The 27,584-nt window shown below is 38.0% G+C and overlaps 1 protein-coding gene across 4 annotated transcripts; it reads left to right on the top strand.

The window, feature by feature from the left end:
* The first annotated feature begins 1,975 nt into the window (after positions 1–1,975).
* Positions 1,976–27,204, top strand: TM4SF1 (transmembrane 4 L six family member 1). Of its 4 annotated transcripts, none has more exons than XM_080604280.1 (5): positions 1,976–2,017; positions 23,765–23,854; positions 23,944–24,092; positions 25,258–25,438; positions 26,756–27,204. In XM_080604280.1, the coding sequence occupies exons 1-5, from the start codon at positions 1,991–1,993 to the stop codon at positions 26,801–26,803; spliced, it is 495 nt and encodes a 164-aa protein (XP_080460406.1). In that variant the 5' UTR covers positions 1,976–1,990; the 3' UTR covers positions 26,804–27,204. The 4 variants fall into 4 exon arrangements, with proteins under 4 accessions (XP_080460406.1, XP_080460405.1, XP_080460403.1 ...); XM_080604279.1 differs by lacking the exon at positions 1,976–2,017 and adding an exon at positions 11,581–11,916 and having other exon boundaries at positions 26,756–27,202; XM_080604277.1 differs by lacking the exon at positions 1,976–2,017 and adding an exon at positions 21,530–21,931 and having other exon boundaries at positions 26,756–27,135.
* The last annotated feature ends 380 nt before the right edge of the window (positions 27,205–27,584 follow it).

Genomic DNA, 27,584 nt, shown 5'->3' with positions numbered 1-27,584 from the left:
AGAATGTCCCCTACAGCTTCTCCCAACCTCCTTGCCTCTCAAGTTCTTCCTTTGCTGTTGCAGCTTTTGCAAGCTTAAATGATTTTGCACTCTATTCCTGCTTTCAGAGCATTCATGTGAGGGGCGCTTTCTTCATATTCCTCTATCTCTGCCAAACCACCTTGCAGTAGTGAATTTAGCATTAGGTACAGCAACAAGTTGGTTGCTCTGTAGATAGACATCCAGATGGTATAAGGTATGTAAACTGTTTTGTACTACATGCGGTTTGACTGGTAATTATTGATTTGTTAACAAATTCATGAGGCTAAGAGTAGAATTATACTGTTGGTAACAGCATCCACATTAATTTCAAATGATCCTTGGCACTGAAATTCTTGCCTCTCTGTATGCTCCATCTGTCCTTCTAACATAGTTCTAGTTGTTGTCATTATGCAGAATCTGTTTGCAAGGGCTCTGTTGCTGAAACAAAGCAAAAGGATATTCAAGCTGTTCCTTTTTTTAGTTATGACTCGTCCCCCGAAACTCTTTTTTTAAATGCAAAGTTTGTCCCAGCTTGAAAAAGAGTTAGCTATTTCCTCACTGAAAGCACATAGTTTTCAAGTATAACATTCAAGTATCCTGTAACGAGCAGAGTTAGAATGTGTTCACTATTTCACAGGCTTGTCTCCTATTATATTCTATACTTTGTTTCCTATATTTTTGAGATTTGACATGAGCCATTTCATTTTATGAACATAGTTATTGAAAATATTTAAGATACATTTTTCTGAAAGAATTTCAAAATCTGGATTTCTGAAATGAAAATCTTGATTTCCTTTTCAAGAAAAGGTTATACTCAGTTTTATAGATGGACTGTAACACTGGTGTGCTCAAAGTTGGCACAAATCGTGAATTCCTTTTCACCGCTCTAATTTTAAATTCTATTACAAGGCATAAAAAAGGTACAAGACTGCGTGCTGATGAATTTCTTGCTGAAGTAAGGTTTATACAAGAAGTGAAGATTCGATGAATTTTTATTGCATAATAGGAATTATACAGATTGCATTTAATGAGAGGAGATATATATATACATAACTTTTTTTTATTTTTCCATAAATAAATGAAGTAGTAGAGGTTTTGCAACAGCCTCTGTTAAATTGGTTTTATATCCGTGGCAACTCTTTCTGCTTCCTGGATAACTTTGTTTCAGTAAATGTAACTCTGAAGTGGGTGGAAGATAGGCCTTTCTGCGTAGTAATAAGCAGAGAACTACAATAAAGTTCCATATTATGAGCAGATAAATATAGGCACTTAACCTCATTGTGTAGGGAATGTAATGTTACTGGTTGCTGAAAACCAAATGCCAGCAAAAATAAATAGGTAATTGAGAGTGAGAGCCTATTGATTGTGCCAGTTCATCCATACTAAAAGCACATACAGGATCTCAGCTGTAGGAAACATAATGCATTGCTTTATTGTTTTCTTTCTTAGAAATGTGCTCTGAAATTTTATTGTGTTTACCAGTGTGACTAAAGCTAGGTAACCGTTAATCTATTCTATAAATAAATTCTTGCTCCTGTTTCTGCTTCAAATTTGATGTTAGCTACTATGTAATTAGAAGGCCCAGAGAGACACTGTTTATTTCAGAGGTATATCATGTGTGGGCTGAAGGTTTTTCTTGCGTTGTTTTGTTTTGTTTTCCAAAGGCATGGAAGTAACCCAGTTTGAATGCAAATGACTTGATTGCTTCAAATAACTGGAAGAATTGAAAGCTTAGATTTGGATACAAAACATTTTGTTTCAAACCATAAAATATAAATTCTGATTTTTTTCACATATGCCTTTCTTTTCTCTCCTTTTTTTTTTTTTTTCTTCCCCAAATGGTTAAAATTATTTCAGGAAAGAGTTGACTCACTTTAAGTAAATCAGTTATCGCTTGTGTTAATATTTAACGATATGGTACCAGGCTGTGCCCGGTTACCTTCAGAATACTCCCACATTGTTCTGAGAGATGATGCACCTCCTGCTGCAATACCAGGTATCTAGGATAGACTGTGCTGTGTGGTCCTTAAAGGCATGGTGCTTCTGTTGCATTCACCTTTGTGTAAAGTCTGTGATGAATCCTAATGTTGAAAACATTAAGATTCAGAGAGCCCAATTCTGGTCTTGCTGGTAATGATTAGGGAAAAAAAAAAAAAAAAGTGATAGATCAGGAAAAAAAATAAAAGAAATAAATTAGAAATAATTCTAGTTAATTATCTGTATCTCATTGTGAAAAATATCCTGACCCTTTTGAAGCCAGACAGAGGTGAAGAGACTGTAGCAGTCCTTAGATCTCATACTTTGCTTTTTTCCTGTCTCTCACACCATCTTTTGCCTGCATTTCCTTCTATCACCAGTGCCTGAGATCTGCTGCATCCTGCACTCCCTTTGCTGCTGCTTTCCCATCCCCAGGCATTGGTTTGTTCCACAAGCTGTTCCCCTGGCTGTCACCATTGCCCATGCTTGTCCTGTCTCCACTGGTGGTGATGCAGACCTGTCCAGGTTGGACTTCACCTGTCACTGGCTTCCTCCTCAAATCCTCTGCTGGCTGCTCTTTGGTTAAAGAAGGAGAATTGGGAACAGTGGGCTTGGAGTTCCTGCTCATACTGGTTTGCTGCGGACCTGACCACTTAGCCTGTCAGACAGAGGCTGCAGCAGGTCTTGCCACTTTTAATCTGCTAAAATGGCTCCAGAACAGGCAAGTCCAAACAGTTGGGAGGAACAAAGTTTGTAGAGCTGCTCACCCCCTTTTCTGCACTTTTCTGAACAGGGACAAAGCTGTGGGATGATGGTCTTGATGTAAACCTACTAGGATTTGATTCCTGATGAACTGATCTGCTCACTCATCTGTTTTTGCAATTAAAGAAACAGCTTGCTTCTGTGTAGTCCCTGCCCTTGGTGTCTCGAAGTAGAAGGACCTAGATTCTGTACAAGGTAAGGGAGGGCAATCCTCCATAATCTTTGTGTGAGCAAAAGAACTTGATGAGAGAAATGTTTCTGAAGGCAACTTTGCATTGTGGAAACAGGAAAAAACAAGAACAAAAACAAAACAAACAAACAAAAAACTCACAGTGACTTGTAGACAATTATTCTCCTTCCAGTTAATTAAACTTTATTTCCCTTTCTGCCTTTGCTATGTTTTTAATACTTTAAGCATGAAAACATATTCACTGTAAAGGGGAGAGCAATGGAGTCTTTACTTTTTAGTGACTAACAACAGTTCTGAAAATATCTGCCTGCACGTCATTACAGATACCACCAAAATGTAACGCCACCAAAGACGAATCATTTCCAGAGTCTATCAGCAGCATTAAAAAGATCCGTTGTTTCCAAGCTGAACAGGGGTGACAACCACTGAGTACAGACCATCAAGGCCTCCATCAGAGGAGGGCCACGAAGATGATCAAGGGGCTGGAGCACCCCTCCTATGAAGAAAGGCTGAGAGAGCTGGGGCTGTTCATCCTAAAAATAAGACTCTGGGGTGACCTTATGGCAACTTTTCAGTACTTAAAGGGGGCTTATAAAAAAAGATGGAGAGCAACTCTTTGCTCAATCAGGTAGTGACAGGACAAGGGGAAATGTTTTTAAACTAAAAGAGAGGAGATTTAGATTAGAGGTTAGGAGGAAATTCTTCACTCAGAGGGTGGCGAGGCACTGGAACAGGTTGCCCAGAGAGGTTGTGGATGCCCTATCCCTGGAGGTGTCCAAGACCAGGTTAGATGAGGCCCTGGGCAACCTGATCTAGTGGGTGGCATCCCTGTCTATGGCAGGCGGGTTAGAACTAGATGATCTTTAAAGTCCATTCCAACCCAAGCTGTTCTGTGATTCTTTGATCACTTAAGTCAACTGTTAGATTACACCTTGACACTGTGAAGCTAGCTGTTGTATTATTGGGCCTCTCCATGACATAACATTAGTCAGTAATCAGTAATTTGTCAGTAATCAGTAATATTAAAATTTTATAGATGGATGCATTCATTAATACAATATACAAAGGCTTTTTTGATTGTATTTACTTTGTGTGACTACAGTCTCTGAGTTTAAGATAAAACAAGACAATATTGGCTGCAGCTTGTTCTGCACAAAAGGTGTGAACCTGGTCTAGTTAACAAGAAGCATAGTCAGGAGGATGTTGCTGACTTTGGTGGAACTCAGTTCCTTTAAAATCATAGAACCATACACTGGTTTGGGTTGGAAGGGACTTTAAAGGTCATTTAATTCTAAAAGTTGCCATAAGGTCACCCCAGAGTCTTATTTTTAGGATGAACAGCCCCAGCTCTCTCAGCCTTTCTTCATAGGAGGGGTGCTCCAGCCCCTTGATCATCTTCGTGGCCCTCCTCTGATGGAGGCCTTGATGGTCTGTACTCAGTGGTTGTCACCCCTGTTCAGCTTGGAAACAACGGATCTTTTTAATGCTGCTGATAGACCCTGGAAATGATTCTTCTTTGGTGGCGTTACATTTTGGTGGTATCTGTAATGACGTGCAGGCAGATGTTTTCAGAACTGTTGTTAATCATTAAAAAGTAAAAAAAAAACATGGAAAATTTAAGACAAGGCCTTTTTTTGTGATCTCTATTTTCTTGATTGTCCCATTAATTATCCCTGACAGCATGCCTCTGTCACATGTACAGCAATTGTTACAATATAGTAACGCTAACTGGGGGAAAAAAAGTTGTTTGTTTAGTTCTGCATAATGTTCTAGAATTTATTAGACAAAAGGGTTGCTTCTAAAGTATTTCTCAGTTGGAGTGCTTTTACTCAAAAAGTATAGATAAGAAAATGTGTATAGATGTACCTTATAAGTAGTATGCATAGAAAAAAAGTTACAGTTACAGTTTTAATTTCTTGCTGGTCAGATGGTTAAGGTTTTTCGAGTTATACTTTCTAATATAGTTCACACTTCCTAAAACTTGTGTAGTTCCATTTTATACTGGGGCTATCTAATAAAATGGTAGTTGGGTTGTAAAACTGGGGGGGAAGAGAGAAGGAGGTTTTTATTCTTACCATAGAAGAAGTTACCACTTGCATTATCTCAACAGATAGGTCAGCATAATCTGCACACCCACTTATTAGACATGGTATACTGTAGTTTCATAATGCTTCTCCCTGCCAAGAGTAAGCATTCCTTTTAATCCAGGGCTTGCAGCAAAAACTTATTAGTCATTCAGTATCACGCCCATTGCCTATTGAGAAATGTTTTTAGAAAGGAGCAGATGTCTACAGCATGGCTCACAGAGACTAACAGAGACTAATTTGAAATACGTGGCTAAGTGCACACCCATTCCTGTAGCCTTTACTCAAGAAAACTTTTTAATGACATCAATGGGAGTTGCATCCAACACAAAGGAACTTAGGATAGACTCCTCAGACTAATCAGCTACCTGTTGGACTAGTGAATTTCCTGTTTTGAAAGTGGGAAAATCTGTGTACAGAGTAATATTGAAACCAAAACATCCAGATGCGTAGCAGCTTTGGAAGCAGACATTAAAACTTTACAAGATTTTTTGTAGGTTTAGCAAGGTAATTTGGGTCAGTTCAATGTTCGAAGGAGGTGTTTGCTTTAATGCTCGTCAGGTATGTGTGTGGCATCTGATACACTAGATATATGTGTACGCATGTTCTGCTGAGCCAGATGACGGGTGCTGGAAGAGCCATGGAAAGTGCTTGATCTGTCTTGACATGGTTTACTGCAAAGGGGCTTCAAAACTAACACTATCTTACTGATAGGTTTTGCAACACCTGCTTTGGACACTGGTTGGGTGATAGAAGTTGGGGGAGAAGGAGTGGGTGATAGAGGTTGGGGGAGAAGGAGTGCTTTCCACAGGGAGTATGCTGTTGGCCAGGATGAGGAGTGAATCATGCACTGATACCATCAAAGAGAAGAAAGAGAATTTAGGAGGTTGTAGCAAAGCAGTGTTCAGAGCTTCATTTTAAAAAAGGAGCAAAGATCACTCCTTTTGGAGCCCAGCTGCAAAAGAATGTGGGATGTTCAATACTAATTTACTTTTGAAAAGTAGATTACTAGAATGCCTCCCCAGCATGACAAAAGTTACAGGCATTCCTCAGCCTGAGGACATTTTAAACCACATCTCTTACTCCATGTGAAGATCCTTATCAGTAGGTAGTGGAACGATCTTTCTGAGAGAGCCTTCCTGTTGTCTTGCATGCAGCCTCAAGGAGCAAAAGGATTCAAGACATGGTAGACTGCAGAGGAGGAGCAGTTGCTCCAGGCAGCTGCATCCTGGTGTTCGGGACTCTGCTAATGGTTGTCCAACAAAGCAGAAGTTTGGAAGCATACATATTTGACAGGATTTACAGGGCATCTTTCTTCTTCTGATGTCCCCTTACGGGCAAGTAGTCTTGTGGCTTAGGCTTTTATTCTTAGACAGCTACAGATCCCACTGAAGACAAAGGAGTGCTTTTAAAGTTTTTATATGCTTCTCAGAAACCTTTTTGACAGGCACATTTCTGCTGCGGGCAGGTTCTGAGCTTACTTGGCCCTTGGAAATACTAGGGAAAAACAAAGGCCACAATGTGGTCATAAATGTGCAAAGAATTAAGTACCCTTCAAGTGCATGATGTAAAATTTGTATCTAATTAATCTGCAGTTGAAATCTAGTTTGTGTGAAAGCTGAAAATGTCACTTCATGTAGTGATAATAATAGTATTGGCAGTTTTCTACATTGGCCTGATGACTGTGCATTTGGGTTACTGTTGCAGAATAGTGTCTTAATTTATAATGGTTTTATCTTCTGGAAGATGGAGTTGGAGAAGTGGGGGAAGGTGTTACCTTATTGTTTGGAGGGGTTTGGAGGGGTTGTTGTGTATGATGAAGAAATACCTTGCTTCTCTGTTGTTTTTAATATAGACTTATAATAATGAACTTTTTCCTGATGCTTAGGTCAGAGGAGAAAAGAGTTTTTTCTTCATGAAGTGTGTGAATGTTTGGGAAACACCTCCAGATAGAGAAGGAATTACAGCTTCGATGACCCTAAACATTATGGAGAATTGTAATGTTAAAGATATGGATTTTATATCTAGTAAGAATTCTGATAGGCATGTGTTTGGTTTTTCAAATCTGGCCAACTTTAAAAGTACAATTCAGGAACAGAGAAATTAATCTGAAAAAGTTTTCAGCTCTTTGCAGTTCAAAGAAAATCTTTACTGATGCCCTGTCAGAAGTCATGACTTTAACTGCACAGCGAATAGTTTTCTACTAGTAAATATAATACAGAGTAAAATGGAATTTTATTGCAGAGAGTTTTTTAGTATGAAATACTTCTCAATTTTATGTTGAAAATATTGTTTTGCAAGTTACAGTGTACTTCAAAGAAAATCTCCAGTATGATTTAACTGATTTTTGTCAAGAGATTTATACCATTTCAAAATTCCTAGTTGCTAACTACAGTGCAATGCTATGAACAATATGATTAAATTAATACCTTAACTTAAATAAGTCATGTGAATAATGCCTGGGTACACAGTGCTTTATAATGCAGTAACACTGGAGGTTTTAAAATGTGTGGTAAATCTAATGCAACTGTATGTTTGTTGTTGTTGTCAGGCATGGGTTATAATAATACAACTGAGTTATAATAATACAACTGACTACTACTACACATGCAGACTGGAACCATGAAAATCAGCTTCAGTGATGCATTCTCAATCTTTGCTGACCCTGACCAAGTTCTTGTACCTACCAGAAAAATAGTCTGTCCAAAACCTAAGCTAAGGAGTAAGTTCTCAAGTAATTAAACTACAAAGATATTTTCTCTTCCTTTGCTTGCATGGAAGTACACTCTGTAGCACAAGGAAGAACTCTGTTACTAGAAATCTTCAACTGTCTCTTTACATCTGATGATCATGTGACTTCTTTCAGAATTATTTAGTTTGAAGTATCTGTCTGTTAAATAACTTGGCTCAAAAAATATTATTTGTCGTTATATCATTAGTCCATATATATCATTGTATTATATAAAAGATGAAAAGCAGTAGAAAAAGAGCAAATAGCAATTGATAAACTGTGGTAAAGTTTTGTTATAAATAATTATAATTGTTTAAGCTCAGAAATGTAGAAATGGAAGAGGTGCACTTATGTTTTAATCTAGCTTTAAATGAAATGCTTTAATATATTCAATTTCAAAAATAATGAACTACATCATATTTCCTTCTTGCCTAAGAATAAAACTAAAAATTTTGCTTGGACAATCATGAAAAAGAAAAAAAAAAAAAAAGAGATAGAGAAAAATGCCTCCAACTTCATATCTCAATCAGTGTGATCAAAAAACTCTATGGAGGCTACAGCACAACCCCAAAATTATTAAATCTTTGTATACCTGTAGGTGTTTGTGCTGCTTTCAACAGTAGATTTTTTAGAGTACTGGTTTATATCACACAGAGGCAGATAAATGCTATATTAGAAGTATCTTCCCCTAGACAAAGGGGAGAGGAGGGGATATACCTTCTGTCAGAGACTACAGCACTCTTAAGAGCTCTATAGCTCTCCACAACAAACTTTAAGGCCTTGAATTTCTGCCTCCAACCGAGAGTTCAGTGTGGCAGGAAATAATACTCATCTGTTTACATGTGAAGGGTGAATCTGGGAACAGATGAACACTGCAGTAAAGCCCTCCTGAGATGCTCTGTGTGGATCTGCCTCCCTTCCAGTCAGCCTCCAACACTATTCCTTATATTTAATGATTCTGCTTCATTAGTGTGTTTGAAGGGCAAAAATGAATTATTGTAGGCTGATGGGGTTTGCAGTCTCATTAAACACAGTTAGGTCCAAACTTAGCAAGATTTTGTAGTTAAAAGTCATTTTAATGTGTTGTGCAATGCTGGTTTTACTGAAGGAAAATTAAGAAAGTCCTCCGAGCACAGTGATTACTCATACACATGCAGGAATTCCCATGTGTGTAAGTACCAGCCTGTGTTAGTCTGGTTTTATGTACTCTAGATAGGTGTGTTTACTTTAATTTATTGGCAGGATTGTGCTTGAACTTAACCAAATATTAGTTATAAAGTTGAAATGCCTTATTGATATAGGCATTACGTGGCTATAAGTGGACTTTGGATCCATCTATTATTTTATCTTTCATATGATAACATCTGTCATTTCAAAGTATCTATCTGAAGCTTGTTGCATCATGTTTATTTCAGGTTATGCTTTATATTACCACTTTGGAGTTAGTTACTCTTCTTAAATTTTCTCTAGTTTTGTGCTAGTGTAAGGAGTCTTGGCTAATTCGGCCCCTAGATTTCATAAAAACAAATATGGATTAGGATTAGGATGATATTTTTGTCATTTTCCTGTATGAATATCTCCTCTGGTTTCAGTAGGATGGTTCACAAGAGGGCGTGAGTTATGTCTTGCAGGTGTACAATGGTTTATTTTTAACTGAACCAGAATTTTGATGTTTGCTAATCTTGATTATTTTTTGCTTTTCAGAGGAGTAAAAAAATCTAGTTCTGAAAATGTCTTGCCTTTGAAGTAACACAGCATACTTCACTGTGGTGGATCCTCAAGACAATGCCTGCTCTTTCATGCATAGTAACTACACGGAATTTGTCACAGGAGTTTTTACAGATGGCTATGGATTTACTCTATGAGTGAGAAGATATTTCCCAGTATAACAAGTTCTGATATGTATGAAGAATATTTGGCAAGATGATCAGTATGATGATCAAACTGTACTATTATTTCAGGATAGGATAGCGAGTTTTTTCTTTGCTTTGCTTTTCTTTGCTTTTCTTTGCTTTTCTTTGCTTAGCTTTGCTTTGCTTTTCTTTGCTTTTCTTTGCTTTGCTTTTCTTTGCTTTTCTTTGCTTCGCTTCTCTTCGCTTCTCTTCTCTTTTTTACTGTTCATTTTAAGTTCTATCTGACTAAGTGATCTCATTTTTGTTTCACACAAAGCCTTCGTTGTGCAACAAGAGAATAGGGGTGGTGTTGCAGCCCCTTCTGCCTGTTTTCTCACTCTTCATAGCAGATGTGAGGTTCTGGGAGAGAGGACTAACTGACATCATGTGTTGGCTGAGTCCAGTAAGCAAGCTTGTCATACCCCTTCATTAGCCTCAGGAGGTCAGCCTGGTGTCTATGCAGGTGCAGAACTATGCAAATGAAGTGCTGGTGAAATTATGTTTGAGGTGCAATGTCCAAAGTTGAGTCTTTTTACTTTGAGGCAAGTAAAGATAGAAATGTTTCCCACAGCTTTGAAGATATCTAAAAATGATTTCTTCAGCAATGCAAGATTATATAACCATGAGCACTGTGCACCTTGTAACCCTTATATGTAGAACTTTCTTATACGTAACCAGTGGTGATAACTCTTTGCTCTTCATAAACATAATTTAAAATGTTAAAGGGGTTCTTTCTAAATTCTTTGCAAGATGTGTTTGCAAATTCTAGTTCTTCATTTTATTTTGAGGGGGAAAAATGGAAATATCTTATTTTTCCTGGATTACTTTTTATAGTCTTTGCACCCGTTAACCACCCATATGGGAATAGAATTTGCTCTGTTGCTTGTTGTTCAGAGTGGGCATTATGTTGATATTTATATATATTTTCCCTCCTTTTCTTTCCTTGTTTTCTACCCTTCTGCACAGCTAAAAGGGTGGTCTGAAAACTTTAGGCATAGTAGGTTGTATGGTTCTTTTTTCATCAATTATAATTAAATGTGAGATTTAATTTTAAATCTGAAATGCAGAAGAAATTGCATCCAACCACTCATTGTCCAAGATCAATAGCAATATAGGTTTGGCATAGACAGCAAGTTCTCAAACTTTGTACTTGAGAGGAAAAAATAATCTAAATTATCAGATTGCCTTGGCAACATTCATTCATTCACTCACGATCCTGAAATATCAAGACTGAGTTACTAATGATAACATTTCATAGCATTTTATTGTCTATGTTATTTAGCAGTGTACTATCCAGATGCTTTTGTTTGCATCAATGTAATTTTTATAACTGAATTGATCGGTCAATCTGTGAAGGAATTCGGCCTTTTTTGTAGAGAAAATGACTTTGTGTCAAGAGGAAAATGACTATCTGCATTTCTCTATATTTGTCTATTAGCTAGTTAATTTCTGCTGCTACTTGTAAAAGCCATCGTGGCTTGTGGACAATACAGTTATACTTATTTCACAAAGAATTTCTGTACAGTTTTAATGAAAATGCATAAGTAATATACAAACTTCACAGTCATCCGTATTTGGGAGACAATACTGTTTTAAGCAGGTCAACAACTTTTTAAAACTATTTGTAGAGTTAAACGGTATAAATAATACTAAATAATTTTCAATTTAAAAAAATCTCTTTCACCACTCAATAAATCAGTTGATAATACAACTGACATCATTATGTAAGAGAGAGCATAAAGGAGAGCAATCCACAAGAATGTTTGTATGAAAACCTACTATCCAGTTGCATTATATTTCATTATAGTGTCATGTTGAGTGTAACATTCATGTTGTGTAACTTTGAGAAGGACTAAAAAGTGTCAGCATTTAAGTCTCTGTAAAAAATTTATCTTGTTTTAGCCAAAGAGATCAGAGGTGCTACATACTTGAACGTTATAATATATTGAATGATGAAGAAAAACTGATGCAGTTCAAATTTCATTTGGCAGTTTGAAAGCCAGTTTCTACGAAGGTGTTTATGCTGATAGCCTATGGCAGGCCAAAAAAAAAAAAAAGATAGGAAGACTAAAAGTAACAACTGGAAAGAATTCCTCTGTGCTTATTGGATTGCTAGAGTTATAGCTTCCTCATCAGACCAAAATAAATATTTAAGAAATGCCCTGACTACTGCAGTAAAGCTGAGCAACATAGACACTAGTGTGCACAGTGTTGTTTGGCATAGATCTGGTTATGTGCATGCAGCGACCATACTTGCTGGTAAGTTATTTTTCTGTCTGTATGTCTGAGCTCTGGTGGCAACTGGGAGAAATAAACTCGTGAATACACATTTCAGTAATGGCAGGTTTAGCTGCAAGCAGCAGACTTTGAAGAGCAGCATGCAGATACACTGATGGGATGGTGCTTTCTTGGATATGCGCTGTGCTGAGCAGATAGGATGGCCGAACATCCTGTAGGTGTTAAAATGCAATATATATCTCACAGAAATCCCTTGGTGGGGCTACCACGTGCTTTTCTTTTTTTCCTCTTCCATTTTCAGTTGCACATGCATGTTACTGTTATAAGGACAAAAATGACAACATATTAAATGAAGTTTAGATGCTTTAACATCAGTTACTTTGTGTGTTTGCTATATCTGTATTTTACATTGGTGTGTGCTCCCTGTGTAGCTTTGCAGAAAGCATCTAATTCCAAAAATATTGCAAGTGCGATTTTATTTACTGGGATTTTTTCCCCTCCTGCTTTTAAACGAGGCACACAGCTAAAAATGTACTCTTTAAGGGGCACAAGTGGCCACAATTAGTCATGGGCCTGTCTGTATTCATAGCTCCCTTATAACCGTTGGTATCTACCTGTGTGTATGCTGAGCTTTGCATCCTCCTGTGAACATTTCACAGGCTTCCTTCAATCCTGCCCAGTTCTCAGCACAGTCAGGGATGAACCATCTCAGTTGTTATTATCACCAATTAGCTGATCAGATCAGTTTTGGTGGCTGTCATGCACAATTACCGTAAACTACTTGTTCTTTCAACCAGATGGATTGTATCTAACCATCTCACCACTTTAATTATATATGGTATATTATGTTTTTTTCAGAGATGAAGAATTAAATTCTCCCTCTCTAGTAGTCACTAAGAATACCTTGCACCAAGGAAACATCCATACCACACTATCCTTCCTGCCCTAGTGACTGCTGCAGACAGTGAGAAACCTCTGTGCTCCTTTAACATGGTGGGAGGATTCAGGCAGCCCCAAGGTAACACTTGTGTTTTCGGTAATCTGATAGATGGATAGTTTTACTTCTTTAGCTACAGAGAGTTGTTTGCCTTTCCAGGCAGCCAGTAGAAACCTGCAGTCACACTGAGTCCTCCTACTTTGATCCTTGTGTATTTTCACTTAGCCAACTGACCTCTGTTTTCTGGTGTATTTACTTATTTTCTGGAGTTAAAAATGAGCCTCCAAATCTCCTAATTGTCAAACACTACATAGAGGGTGCAGACTACTTGTGAAAATAAATTTTACATTCATAGCTTTAAGATTTATGCTTTTCCAAAGGGAAACTTGAGGAGGAAAGTAATTTCTAGTGATCTGTAGGTATTTTTATTCTGTTTAGTTACTGCTGTGTAATCTGCTAGTGATGCACAGAAAGTGTAAATGCGAGGATGATGAGCTGGAGCTGTCAGAAGTGTATTCCTTCATCAGTTAGATTGTTGGATGGAGTCTGTAACCACTTTTGTCACTGTTTTTGTGCTCTTCTCAGATGTAGAACATCTTTATTTTTAGTTTAGTATGCCTACTGATAATTTTTGGTTGATGAAAGATGGGAGGTAACACAGGCCTGCGAATAGTTTTTAAAAATATGTAGCCAAAGCAGATATGGTGAAGAGTTGGATTAAGCTTAGTCTGCTTTTTATACATCTGTTTTATTCAACAACAGTTATCCTGTTCCTGTTTCCTTACCTTTGCAATGCTCTGAGGGGCTGCAGGAAAACCCTTTTTCTCCTACATCTCCTGTTATACATGAATGAGCACATGCCTTGCCTATAGACTCTAGAGATGTGTTTCATTAGAGCATAGCAACTCAAGGATAGGATAATGTATGTATAATGTAGGACATGCAAGCAAAATTCTGTTGCTTCAGCCTCCGTTTCTAGATGTTGATAAGTCCTTGACCTTGCTAACATCCAGGTTTCTGCATTAAACTTCCACAAGGAAAAATAGCCAGGCCTCTAATGATGAATTTAAAATAATTTTCACAAAAACAGCTTACATGCAAATCAGGGGTCTTCCCATGAAGTGTGAGAATATTTTTCATTAGATTTGCTGCATTATATACATTCTGTCTCATTGTACATCTTTGCTTTTTTTTTCTTTTTCTTTTTTTTTCTTTTTTTTTTTTATAATACTATTAAATATGCTGGAGTTTGTGATGAATCTTCAGCAAGCCTTAGATGTATTTGGGCTTTGCTTGAACTTGTTGAAGAGATGTCTGTTCTTAAAATAATGCTTGAAAAGTAAGTGGTTAGGCCAAGAGTTTCCTATCATAGCACAGGTACAATAGCAAAAGTGACTGTGACCACTGTACAACCAGAAGTCCTCAGTGTAAGTGTAGGTAGTAGGGAGCTAGGGGTGTTGTACTGTAGTACTTACCAACAGGCCTTCAAAGAACAGGTAAAGGTGTATTTTGCTTCCTTAGACCATAATCTGAAATAATAATCTGAAATTTTGGCATAGAATCTCATTCCTGTTGCCTTCTTATATTCATTGTCCATTAAATATATGCTGGATTAATCAGCAACCCACTTCCAAAGTCTGTATGTGAAAAACTGCGTGATGACTTTATAATTGTAATGGTTCTAAAGACATATTTTAATTTTCCTTCAGCCTTTTGTATGACACTGAGTAGCTCTCAGTTAGGACAGTAGTAAGCCCTATGACTTCACCTGGGTGGAGTGTAATTGATTAAAACCTTGGGAGTTAGTGGAAAGTCTTTTTATGGATGTCCTTCGTTGGATGTCTGTTTTATGTGCATTGTTAAACATGGTTGGGGATGGCATCACAAAATCGGCATACTTCAAGCCTGAAAATAGTCTGTTCTTCGTGTTGTGCTATGCAGAGATATGTATACTAATCTGAACCCAGTTTTTCTTGGAGAATAGAAGGCTCCAGGGAGACCTCATTGCAGCCTTCCACTACTTGAAGGGAGCATATAAACAGGAGGGGGAACACCTGTTTACATGTGTTGATAGTGATAGGGCAAGGTGGAATGGTTTTAAACTAAGGCAGGGGAGATTTAGGTTAGATATTAGGAGGAAGTTTTTCACTCAGAGGGTGGTGAGGCACTGGAACAGGTTGCCCAGAGAGGTTGTGGATGCCCTATCCCTGGAGGCATTCAAGGCCAGGCTGGATGCGGCTCTGGGCAGCCTGCTCTAGTGGTTGGCAACCCTGCCCAGAGCAGGGGGGTTGAAACTAGATGATCCTTAAGGTCCTTTTCAACCCAGGCCATTCTATGATTCTAATCTGTACAGCTATTATATACACGCAGTACGGAACAGTGTATAATTACAATACAGTGATGATAATGCTTCATGGTTGTGTACCTTTTGAAAAACAGAACAAATTTAGGGATAGAATAGGAAGAAAGACAGCAAGCCTGTATAAATACCACAGTGCAAGGGAAACAAACTTCTGTTGGTCATGTTGCATAGCCAAGGTTTCACCCCCAGGCTGTGACAGAAATAGGAATATAACTTGTTTGTCTTATATCCTAATTTTATCATAATAACATGGTTGCAAGTAGTAATGAATGATGGATACATTATGGTTTTTATACGCCAACAGAAAACATTTTTTGAAGTGGTTTATTTGATTGCAAAGTGAGGTTGCAATAACATCACAAGTCTTGGGTTAATAATAGTTATTGTTAAGTAAGGATTGTGAGCTCTTCTCTAGACAGAGGAACTTCTATAGACTCATTTAGTGGTAGCTGCACTCTGTGAAGTTTCAATTCTCTGAGCTTGTTCATTAAGTGTCAAAGCTACTTCTGTTGCATCACTGCTGACTGTTTCTTAGGTCAGCATTATTACTAACAAATCTCTGTGTCAATGTGGTAGTTCTAGGTGTTGTTGCATTAAATGTAAGCATTTGTTTCAAGCTGACTTCTACAGTTCAGAGCAGCTTTCTGTCTCAAACTGATGGCAGAGACAGCAAGCAAGAATGTGCATATATTACAGCTGTGTGAGGATTGCTTTTATGTTCAGTGACTTGTTTCATGGCAGCAGGTGGTTGCATCCTTCTCAGAAGTAGCTCATTAGTTCATCCAAGTTGATGTTGTGTAATTAATAAAGGTAATCTGGCAACTTTCTTCAGGCTGTGGCCAGGAGACCACAGGCACAAAGGACTTAAGGGGAGCAGTTTCCTATTGTGACTCTCTAGGTGGAGTGTGCTGATTGACATGCACCTCTGAGGTGGCATGCCTGGGGACAATTGCAGCTACAGAATAGTGCTTTTGCAGATAATGGCTGGAAAGCATGAGCAATGAATCATTTGGACATTGAGAAATAGATGGTAGTGTAGATGGGTGTTTCTCCATTTAATTAAAGGGAAGCTGTGGGTGTTCCTAGGGTCACTGTGAGCTCTGTCTGAACAGCTGGCCAAGAGGCTTCACTTGGAGCTTAGCTAACAGGTGACTGCATATTCATTATACATTCCTAGCAGTTGTCTGAGCTAGTATTTGTCCCTGTGAGCAATAAGCTACAAAACAGTAAGGGAGGAATGAATAGAATAGCTTCCAAGGAAATACAAGCGCGAATTCTTAACCTGCATTGGTACACATGCGTTGTGTTGCCCAGTCTTTCCAAATGCATCTGTGCAGTCCATGTTATTGTATCCCAGGCCATGTCTCATCCACTGGTGTCATACAATTTCTGCACCCTGCCCATACCTACACAAGAGGTACTGCACTCCCTGATGGTGGGTGGGACCAGAAGTTGAGCAAGAAAAATTATAATGAGAAGCTCTCTGGTAGAAGTTATAGAATAGGGTGTCCAAATGGCAATGATATTTGCAAAGCCAGTTGATTCACATCTGAGTGATTTTTAAATGTAAGAGATTTTTATTTGCTTCAAGATTTTTTTTAAAATTTTTTATTATTATTTATTTTATTTTATTTTATTTTATTTTATTTTATTTTATTTTATTTTATTTTATTTTATTTTATTTTATTTTATTTTATTTTATTTTGTTTTAATTTGAACGGTTTTCAAGGTAATTGGAAGTGATTTGTCATATGTCTGTTTCAGATGTGTCTCTTGACCTCTATTGTGTCGTTTAGAAAATCCAGTGTAGGGGTGGCTAGATGGCTATGTAGGTATGTAAGGTATGTAAGACAGACAATTTGCAGTGTCTGAAGAAACTGTTGTGAAGAAGCAAATCATATTTTTCCGTAAAGAGTGTAATCTTCTTTTCCCATTGTACTGGAATCTTTAATTTAATCTAGGAGATTGCTTATATTGGCTCAGAAAACACGGATGGCAGAAGCAACTATTACCTGTTTTTTAACCTTTGTCTAGTTATAAGGAACAAGAACCTCTTTGGGAGGGATGGTGCTAACATTATTTAAATAAATAAATAAATAGATAAATAAATAAATAAATAAAAGAGCAACATTCAGTTTAGGGAAGATTAGCAGAATTAACACTGAGTAACTGGGCCATAAAAATCTCCGTTCCATGAAGGGAATAGCAGCCAGACTGTATCCTGACCACATGCCAGAGAGCTAGGGAAAGAAGTTTATGAGACATCCTGAGAGCACAGAAGCCTTACAGCATACACATGCAACAAGTTCCAACATGGTAGCATGTGGTAGCACACCTCGTGTCCAGTCAGGGAAACTGAGCCCAGACTGTGTGCCCTGTTCTTGATGGCATACTCGCTCTGACATGATGTTTATTTATCTGTTAGATTTCCTCTTCCCAATCCACACACACATACACACATACTTGATTTCCCTTCTAGTAGGGTATATGAGTGTTTCCAGTATTACGGTGGGTATAAATATATATTAGTGAAGTCCAGAGATCTTTTTTGTGAAGTACTTTTCTTTACTGTCACAACTCTGTTTCTTCTGTTGGTTATGATGGATCACCCTGGGAATCTGGTTTAAGGCAAAGGTGTGAGATGTAATTGCAGTTGACGTAATTTTCTTTCGTAGGACAAATGTGGTACTTCATGGTTTTCTTTTTCTTTTTCTTGAAATTCTAATTCTGTGGCATTTTTTTAAATGTTTTTTAACTTTCTCTGCAAGTATTTTTTGTTGTGGTAGCTTTGACAATCATCAATACACTGCTTCTCTTTGCATTAGCTAAACTTAGGACTTGTCTGAATATATAGCAAGGATTTCCAATACATAACGGAGCTGGAGAAAGTAATTTCTTTTACTCCTGTCATCCTGGTTGAGGAACAGCTACAGAAAGATGGAGAATGGTCAGGTTTTCAAAGCTGGAATGTAAAAAGAACTATTCTAATAGTTATGAGATATCCCACTTTTTGGCATTAAGAAAACTAGTCGCTTTCTAACATCTTTATTTTGTGAAAGATGCATGCTTCTGTCCTCTTCTTGCAATAGAAAAGCTATTGAGGTTAATTTTTTTTGTTTTGGTTTTATATAGCAGCTGCTGGATCCTTTGATCCCAGGTGGGATTAGGCTTCTTTTTAGATATCACAGAAACTGGACAAGGCACCTGTGATGCTACTTTTAGCTACTTCTCTGTATCCTGCCCTGTGTAGCACTGGTTTGCTGACAGGCTTTATCCTGCAGAAGTGATGATTCAGGGATACAATCTAAGTGCTGTAACTTTTTACAAACCAGTCCCATTCTCCCAGGAGAGGTTATGGACATCTTTCACAATAGTCCTACCTACTGGACCTTAGGATGTGCTATCAGGATTGCATTGCTGTCAAACAGACCAGGATTTGGAAGCCAGAGGGTGCTTTACTGCCCTCTTTGACTGTCCTGGTTCTTCTCAGACATAGCTGAGGATGAGACCTATAGTCTAAAGCTAAGTTTTAGCCTAGAACTAAACTTTTATTGTCTTTAATAATATTGGGGGATCAATTTCCTTTTCATATGTGTTCTTCGTCCAGGGCGGACATTCGAGCTACAGAAATATTCTTGTGAGAGAGAAATAGTGGAGCTTCCCATGGACTGTTGGGAAGCATCTGTGAGTGTGTGAGCAACTATCTTACCTCTGTAAGTGCAAACACGATGGTTCTTGAACAAAAGACTCAAAATCCAATTCTGAGTTTGTTTAAACTAGTGTAAACTCTGCTCATGGTGCTGGAGCAAGTCATGAGCTGCAGATAAGGCCCTGCTGTTCCTCAGGTTGATGAGAAGCTTGTGTTTGGCTCCTGCTCATGCACAAGTCAGTTTTATCTGGACACGCCCATGATAAATGCTAAAAATCCACTGTTGCTCACTTTGCAAGCAGTAGCAATAGGATTTATGGAGCAAACAGGCATGAGAAGTGAACAACCTCAAGATTTTATAACCTATACAATTACACAGGACAGATACTTGAACTACTACTATTTTTTTAATAATTATTTTTTAGTAACTGCAATGACTCACATGCTTGATAGTATATAGAATAAGGGAATATTTCTGTGTGCCACATCCACTAACAAAATTAACACAGGGAACACTTAGCTGTCCATCTAATCAAATACTTGACTTGATTGTTCCTGCAAAGAAAGAGTAGGGTTCTTTGTTTTTGACTAGCCTTTAAATGGTTTTACAGAATAGTATTTAAACTCCAGAACTCTTCATTTCATTGGGGCTTTTCAGGGGGATTAAATAAAATTAATCTTATTTACATTGTCTGGAAAAAAAAAATCAATCGATAAAATCAATTTTAAATATACGAATTCTCAATTATGTGAAATTTTATGTCAAATCAAGTGTGCTGGGTAGGGAAGGTTGTCGTGTTTTATTTGGGGGTGTGTGGGTTTTTTTTAGCATAACACAATGAAGGGAGTTTTCAGTTGAGAAATCATCTCCTTCTGCAGAGGAAACATGCAGGATGATGTTTGTGCTCATTTTAGTCATCAAAGCTGAAGTGCACAATAATGGTAAGCCTATGTTTCTACAATAAGAGGATATTTCTCATAATGAAGGAAGTCTCCAAGGTCAACAGCTACAATACCCGGAGAGGTTACATCACGGAACCACATCTGTGCAAGACTTCTCTCTCCTTTTTTTTTTTCCCTTCCTTTCTTTCTCTTTAAGCTTCAGTTTTGATCACAATACTTGCCAGAATAGTATGGATTTAAATTGGACTTTATTTACAGTGTGATTTAGGTATTAAATATATATATATATGTATCAAAAAATAAAAGAAAGATAACACAAATGAGTATTCTCCTCCCTGAGTAGCTGAAAGCCTTTTAATATCCTGTACATTCCCAAATTCAGTTTGTCTAGACTGTTTTTTGAAATGTGATTTATATTGTATTATGGTGATCTCAGCAGCGACGTCTCCTGAATCTAGTCTGGACCTCTTAGATATCATAGAATCATAGAATCATTAAGGTTGGAAAAGACCTCCAAGATCATCTGGCCCAACTATCCCCCTACCACTATCCAACCTTTCCTTAAACAACAGCTCTCTCAGTCTACCTTCATAGGAGAGGTGCTCCAGCCCTCTGGCTGCACTTCTGCAACCTGCTGGCTGCACTTCTGATGCAGCCAAACATACAGTTGGCTTTCTGGGTTGCAAGCACGCATTGCTGGCTCATGTTCATTTTTTTTGTCCACTAACTTTCCCAAGTGCTTCTCCTCAGAGTTGCTGCTCTCAATCCACTCATTTCCCAGCCTGTATTCACGTTTGGGATGGTCCCAACTCAGGTGCAGGACCTTGTGCTTGGCTTTGTTGAGCTTCATGAGATTTGCAGGGGCATATCTCTCAAGCCTGTCCAGGTCCCTCTGGTCGGCATCCCTTCCGTCCAGCGTGTCAACAGTACCACACAGCTTGATGTTATCAGTAGACTTGCTGAGGTTCTTGCTGAAATATCTTCTATCATGTGATAGTACAAGGCCTGGCAACACACACCTCTGTGTTGAGCTGTATATATGTGAACAAGGAAACTTTTGGCTATTTTGGCAACATTTGCAAGAGGGCAAAGAGAGTTAGATATATCTTATTTTTTCCAGATCACTTTGTATCTTGATTTACTATGCAAATTAATGTTACCAGTACACGTACCACAGTTTGGAACACTTGATGTAATATATTGCCCTCTGTTAGGGGCTTTTCTTTTTGTGTGTGTGTGTTTCTGTACTTGAATTTTCATTGCAAGAACTGCATTTTATGATCTGCTTTTTGATGCATTTTTTTTCAGCAATGTTCCTTGATTTGGCTTTAGGAAATCATTGTTAATCTAAATTCAGCTTGTCTTATAATGGCAAGAACAGGTACACACCTGCCTGCCCATTTTGTTTGTTTTTCAACAGGCAAGCAGAACTGATGAGGTCCACTCTTATTCCATTAACAGAATATCAAGGAAAGAGGCTGCTTTACATACTTGTCATTGATGTAGACTTTATTCTATTTGTACCCAAGACTCTGACTCAGTATTGTTGAAGTCAGCCAAATCTTTCCATGGCTTCAGGTTGTTCTGAAATAGTCTATAAACCTAAAAGCCAAAGCTGCTTCTCACAAAGAAAACAAAACCTTTTTCTTTCAATTTCTAAAAGAACTTATGTTGTGGTGGAGCCTGTTGTTCGTGTCTAATCATGTTCAATGGTGATCATTCCATGCATCATATATTAAAGTGAAGTTACCTAGCATACAGTATTTCCTTGATTGCATTTGGTTTGTCAACAATTATTTCATTTAAAATGGGTGGTGACATTCTACCATCCTTGTTTCCTCACTTGGCAATTGGGAATGATAGGTATGAAGACATTGTAAACGTCATCCAGGTAGCTAGAAAACCCTGAGTATTTAAGTAGGTGAGACTAAAGACTGATCTTCTTTTAGGTGTGGACAAATATGAGATAGGCTGGACTAAAGAAAGAAGGACTTGAAAAGCTGAGGACATGTGTTTTGGAAGGTGTACTAGGTGTATTGGTTTTAAGTTGCTCATCCTTGCCTTGCTCAGCATTGTGGCCAATATTTTACTTTATTTTCCCAATGGTGAAACAAGATTTGCTTCAGAGCATCATCTCAGCAAATATGTAGAGTGCCTTCATGGCATTCTAGGTGGAGGCCTTTTGGTAAGTAATAAGCTACTGCTTTCTTTGAAGTTTATTTTAAAGCTACTTGGTGTTACTGTTTCTTTACCAGTTACGTTAACTTATTCATTGAATATCTTGTCAGCAGGAGTCTCTGGAATTGTATCAAAATATATATATATATATATTTTGCACCATGGGTATTATTAGTTACTTTGGTTATCATATCTGCAACGTTATGTCACTTCAGAGCTGAGAATTAGGGCATAGGTTGCAGAACCCAAATGCAAAAATGGAACCAGGCCTTTCAGCAGGACATGATTTATGTAAAAGGCTAAATCTTACATTTTTATTCTATTAGTGAATTATTCTCCTTTTTAATGTCTGTAGATAACTAGTATTTATTTGAAATTCCTTAATGTATGCTATCTGAGATGTGGAAAGGTAGCTGTTATAGATCTGTTTAGCTCTTTTTTCAGAGGAATCAAATAACAGTTACCAAAGTTTTGAATTAGAGTAATAGCCAAAGATGAAGAATTGAGTGTATTCACTATAAAAGATTGTTAATCTGAAGCAATTATTTTTTAAATTTTCAATTTTGTGGACCACAGTTTAGCATATTTATGTTCCCTGACTCTAGGCTTCCTTTTTCATTCACTTTTAGCCTTCCTCTTAGAACTGCAAATCTCAAGCTGTCAGCAAATTACAGGGTGAAAAGCATTGCATAAGGCCCTCTGTCTTGTGAGAGGTTCTTACAGCAGTGTTACAGCCCCATTATAACCTAGACTGAGATTTGCAAAGCCAGCTTTACAGGCAGGCTAATCCAAATGAAACAAATGGAACTGCTCCTGAAACACATTCTTGTACAACCTCTTCTGGACCTGTAGCACTGGGGCTCAAAAAAGGTTTGAGTAAGGGCTGACTAGTATGTGACTCTGCTCAACTGTATAGTAAATCTGTGCTGTTCAGTGGTAACACTTTGCTCATTTATGTTTTTTTCCAAGCTAATCCTGGGTGTGGCGTCTTTGTATAAGTGCAAACTAGTATTAAGTCCTATTAGTGCTGGTGGGGAGTATACTCTATTTAATCAGCTCTCTGTTTGTTCCTCCTTCTTGATTTTATGCCAAAAGCTCTGGAGTATGGACAATTTTCTTACAGATAGTGTCCCCTCCATTGCTTTGCATTTCTGTCACTGGAAACTCTGTGGATGTGAAAACCTAGAAGAAGCTAGACGTCTGTAATGAGATGTTTGCATGAATTGGGTAGAATATTCACAGACTTTCTACTAGAGTCAGACTTGGTTTGTCACACAGACAGTGATAGCTACTCTTCAGTAATGAATATGGTGGTGTTTTTTTTTTAAATAAGAAAACAATTTTCAGAGACTTGCCTTGCAGTCCTCCTTTGACAGAAAGTGAATGCATTTTTTTTTTGGTGGTGGTGCCTTTTGTTTTTTGTTGTTTTGTGTGTGTGTGTTTTGTTTTGTTTTCCCAAAGCATTTTATTTGCAGGATACAGCCTTTGGGGGGAGGCGGGGAGGGGTAGGAACAAAAAAAAAAAAAAAAAACTTTTAAAGTTGAAGCATCTCAAATTGCAGTAATACCACAGCATGGCCTTTATCAATAGGCTTTTTAGGCACTTTGGTGCTCTGTATACACAACGTAGAAATAGAAATATACTTATGCTGTTGCTGCTGGTACTGCTATCAGTAGTGAAAAGCCTACTGTGTGGGAAGTAAAACTGAATAATCTATACAGGCGCCCCCAACACCGATAAGTTTTGTAAATGAATGCAATGTGAGGAGTGTGTTTTATCTGCCTTGTCTGCATAACAAAACAGAACAAAGAACGGTGTGGTTTGTTTTCCCCATACCCAGGTACTCATTCCAGCTGCAGTATTCATTGGGCTTCACAATGATGACTGCTGTGGGTGCTTTGGCCATGAGAACTGTGGGAAAAGCTGTGCGGTAAGTGATACTTCATGTCCCAGTCCCTGATAGTCCTCAGGAGAATTTCATGGCTGTGCTGAAAACTCGTATCTGTGTTTGCTGTGCAGATGCTCTCCTCAGTTCTGGCAGCCTTTGTTGGGATCCTTGGTTCTGGATACTGTATAATCATTTCAGCACTGGGCTTGTCTCATGGACCATATTGTTATACTCATGTAGAAAGAAACTGGATCTATCCTTTTACTGAATCTTCTGGAGGGTAAGTTGCCTTCATGTGTGTTCATGAGTACGTTACTTCTTTCTGCCTGTACAATGGGCTTTATTCCATAACCTTCCAGCAATATTCAGTAGCCACATACTCAGATCCATTCATAAGTTTATGCTCCTCACTCACTAAGAATTAAACAGATGGTATCAGAATTACCCCCACTTCTGCAGTTTAAAACCAAAGGAATTTAAATCCCCAGCTCTACAAAAAGTGATCTGAATATGCTAATCAGTTGCAACATGAAATATCAGATTCTGAAACAATTACAAAAAGGGTGTTCTTGATACATGCTGGTAAGGATGCTTGGAAGTAGTTCAGTAATGCTGCTAATAAATTACTATATTATCTGTAGTAACCTATGGAGGAGATAGTTATCTGTTCTGTCTCTCTCTCTAAATACATATAGGTAAATATTCTATATATCACATACTGTTCATGTCCCTGAACATCTCAAACATAAAGTATACAGTTTTAGGACTTGAGGGTACTTTGAACCACATCAAGATCCTTTGCAGCAGAGATTTTGAATTTTACATTTCAGTTGCTTCTCTCCCAGGAAGGGACATTCTTCCTCCCCTGCCCAACCACCAGCTATGACTTAATGTAGAAGAACTGAGTTAACTTTTGCTGAAGGCTTATCAGTGCTTATGTTCTGATGACACGGAAGAGGAGTAGCTGCTGGAATCTACTGCAGTACCCCTCTGAATTTATTCTGTGTGTGACTTGTCCAGAGTGGGCATGTGAGGGCCCGCAGACAGCAGCACAAGAAAGGAAGTGGCCTATTTGCTTCAAATCGGTAACTGCTGTCATCAGAGTAAAGGCCAAATCCTGGAAAGTTCTGTGTTTGTTTTGAGAAATAATTTTGCTCTTTCAACTGTCTTGAGCTTGTCTCTTGCTTTGATCAATAATAGAAGGTTCTGCCTTTCTAACTTAGATTTTTTTGAAGAAATTGAACCACACAAATTTTGTGAAGTCTTATAGCTGAAGATGTTCTCAAACAGAGCAGGATTTGAGTGGAGTAAACCACTACATTTTCTATTCCTACTTAGAGTGATAATCCTTGATGCAATTACAAGCCAGATATAATTTGGTTCTAGTGTGTGGTAAGTATCCCACTCTGACACAATTTTATTATACCTGCATTTGATGTGTACAGGTACCTGTTTGAGTATAACAAGTGGTCTAAATGTCAAGAACCTCAAAACATCGTTCAGTGGAATGTCACTCTCTTTTCCATTCTTCTTGTCGTGGGAGGAATAGAGTTCATCCTGTGCTTCATACAGATAATCAATGGCATTCTTGGAGGAGTATGTAGGCTGTGCTGCAGTCATGAGGAGGTAAGCCATTTTTTCAGCTAGTTATTACCATGCTTCCTGGAAAGCTTATATGAAACACTATTGTTACTGATGCTACCGTAGAAGCTTAGCAGCTATTTTTCAGACATTCTTAAGTAACAGCTAAGTATAAAACTTTTTAAAAAATTTATTATTTATATGGCCCTATTGCATTCTGCTTTTTCATATAGTATTTGATCACATGCTTTTAGCTGTTTGCTCAGCTGTCTGCAGTGAATTTAGCCCGCACATGAACTGGGAGGCCTTTTCTCCCACTGTGGCACATGCAGTCATCAGCACAATGTAGGTGTTACAATCGAAATACGTATCTCCTGCTGGTGGTAGTCTTTGCCATAGCATAAAGTATTGTTGCATGTTGTGGTGCGGTATTGTGGTAGGCTGCTTGGTCAAAATGCATAATTTTAGCCTCATATTTTGCTTACAGTAGCTGGTGGACTACTAAATATATGGGTGCCATATGTGTAAAAAAAAAAAAAAGATGCAGCAAAAACCTTGCTTAGTAAAGCAGGATAAGAGAAAGAATTAAATTGCACATAGGTAACAAAACTGGCAGAGAGATCTGAAGGAATTTTTGAGGGTTTGTTTTTGTTTTGCTTTTTATGAGTGAGGAAGGGGAATTTCCTGCAAATTTCTTTAGTCTTGTTATACTCTTTGAGCCAGTTTTTAAAATTACTACCACAGAGTTATTGTTGGAATTGCAATGCCTTAAAGTATGAAATTGGTATGATTTATTTCACACACATTATGGCTAAGAATGTTTCGCATTTTGAATTGATATAGTTGAATACTGTGGAACTTTGAAAGCTGTTGCTGTCTCCTACCTCCTGTCTTCTATGCTGTAACTGACGTACAGAAGAGTTGTGCTATGGCTGTCTAAATGTGGTCAGGTTAATTTTTCCTTCTACACTTAGATGTAATATTAGCATTAACATTCTTCCCCTTAATATGTGTTTCTTTCTTTTTGTTTCCCCACAGACGTTTGCTTGCTAGAAAACCTGAAAATGGGTTGATGTCAGTGCATATGCATCATGTATTCTGTTCTGTTTTTTATATCATTTGCATATTAAAATGCACATTGCTTGTTTTCAAACTATGCTGTCACCATCAATTTAAGTGACTTGGGGTCAGCCTTTGTTGTTGGAGTCATATGCAGTTTTTCCACTGACCTACCTGCATCTAAATACAAAATATATCCTGAACAGCTTTGGTTCATTTCATAGTAGTACAGGCAACTGCCTGACCTTGGGTCAATAAATATGCTTTTTTTTTTTTTCCTTTTTTTTTTTTCTGACACAACAGCTCTGTACTTCATGCTACTTTCCCAATAAAGTTGCACTGTTATTCTGATGTTGGAAAAAACAAACTGAATCTAGTCTGGCCTGGAAATGAATGAATACTCAGCTGGAACAAAAATAAAGCAACAGTAAATGTGAGTGACCAAGGACCGGAACATGTACTTCTTATTTTTTTAAAGCAAGAACTGTCAAAGAATTGAGATATAATAAAATGGAGGTTTTTCCAAGCTTCTCCTGTATTTCACAAATAAAGATTTGTATTAAAAATACCCAGGAGGTGTCAATGCTTCTTTCCCTGCCCATGATGAAACTGCTTTCCTGGTCTTAAAGGAAAAGACAGTGGTGGCATAAGAATATAGATATAAAACTGCCAGGTTATAACGTACTTCTTCCATTCATCAGACCCTGTCAGAGTGAGAACTGCTTCACTCTGTTTTAGATTATTTAGCTGAGCCAGGCAATTGTGCATCAACAAGGGTGTGGAAATTTAGTGAGATGCCTGTAACAATTGAAACTCTTCACCTTATGTGGAGAAGTAGTCCTAGGTCTGTGCTAGCAGCACTTTCCTGATGGCCATTCGAAGCACTGGAGGGAAGTTCCTGCACAGTTGGACCACTGCTCTCTGGCCCTCATGCTTTTTTCTCCCAAGGAGTGCTCACCTCCTTGGAGTCTTGAGACAGAAGAAAATGTGGGTCTGAATTCCTGTTTCTCAGCCTTGGTCAGCAGACCCCAGGCAAGGCAGCATTCCGATAGTGTAGTGCAAATTCAGGGCAGCAGTGACAGATTAATCTGAAATAACAGACCACCCGTAAGCAGCCTGGAGGCAGTATTTT

This window comes from Anser brachyrhynchus, assembly GCF_964034855.1.
Source record: "Anser brachyrhynchus genome assembly, chromosome: 9".
Classification (NCBI taxonomy): domain Eukaryota; kingdom Metazoa; phylum Chordata; class Aves; order Anseriformes; family Anatidae; genus Anser; species Anser brachyrhynchus.
The sequence above is the reverse complement of the archived record's forward strand: the minus strand, read 5'-3'. Positions and strand labels throughout refer to the sequence as shown.

What these genes read in the sequence shown, in the direction of transcription:
- TM4SF1 (XM_080604277.1), top strand. Translation starts at nt 21,755, where the DNA reads ATGTGTTTTGGAAGGTGTACTAGGTGTATTGGTTTTAAGTTGCTCATC. An exon ending in TTCTAGGTGGAGGCCTTTTG is followed by an intron (nt 21,932 to 23,764) that starts GTAAGTAATAAG and finishes CCCCATACCCAG; the next exon opens with GTACTCATTCCAGCTGCAGT. An exon ending in TTTACTGAATCTTCTGGAGG is followed by an intron (nt 24,093 to 25,257) that starts GTAAGTTGCCTT and finishes TGATGTGTACAG; the next exon opens with GTACCTGTTTGAGTATAACA.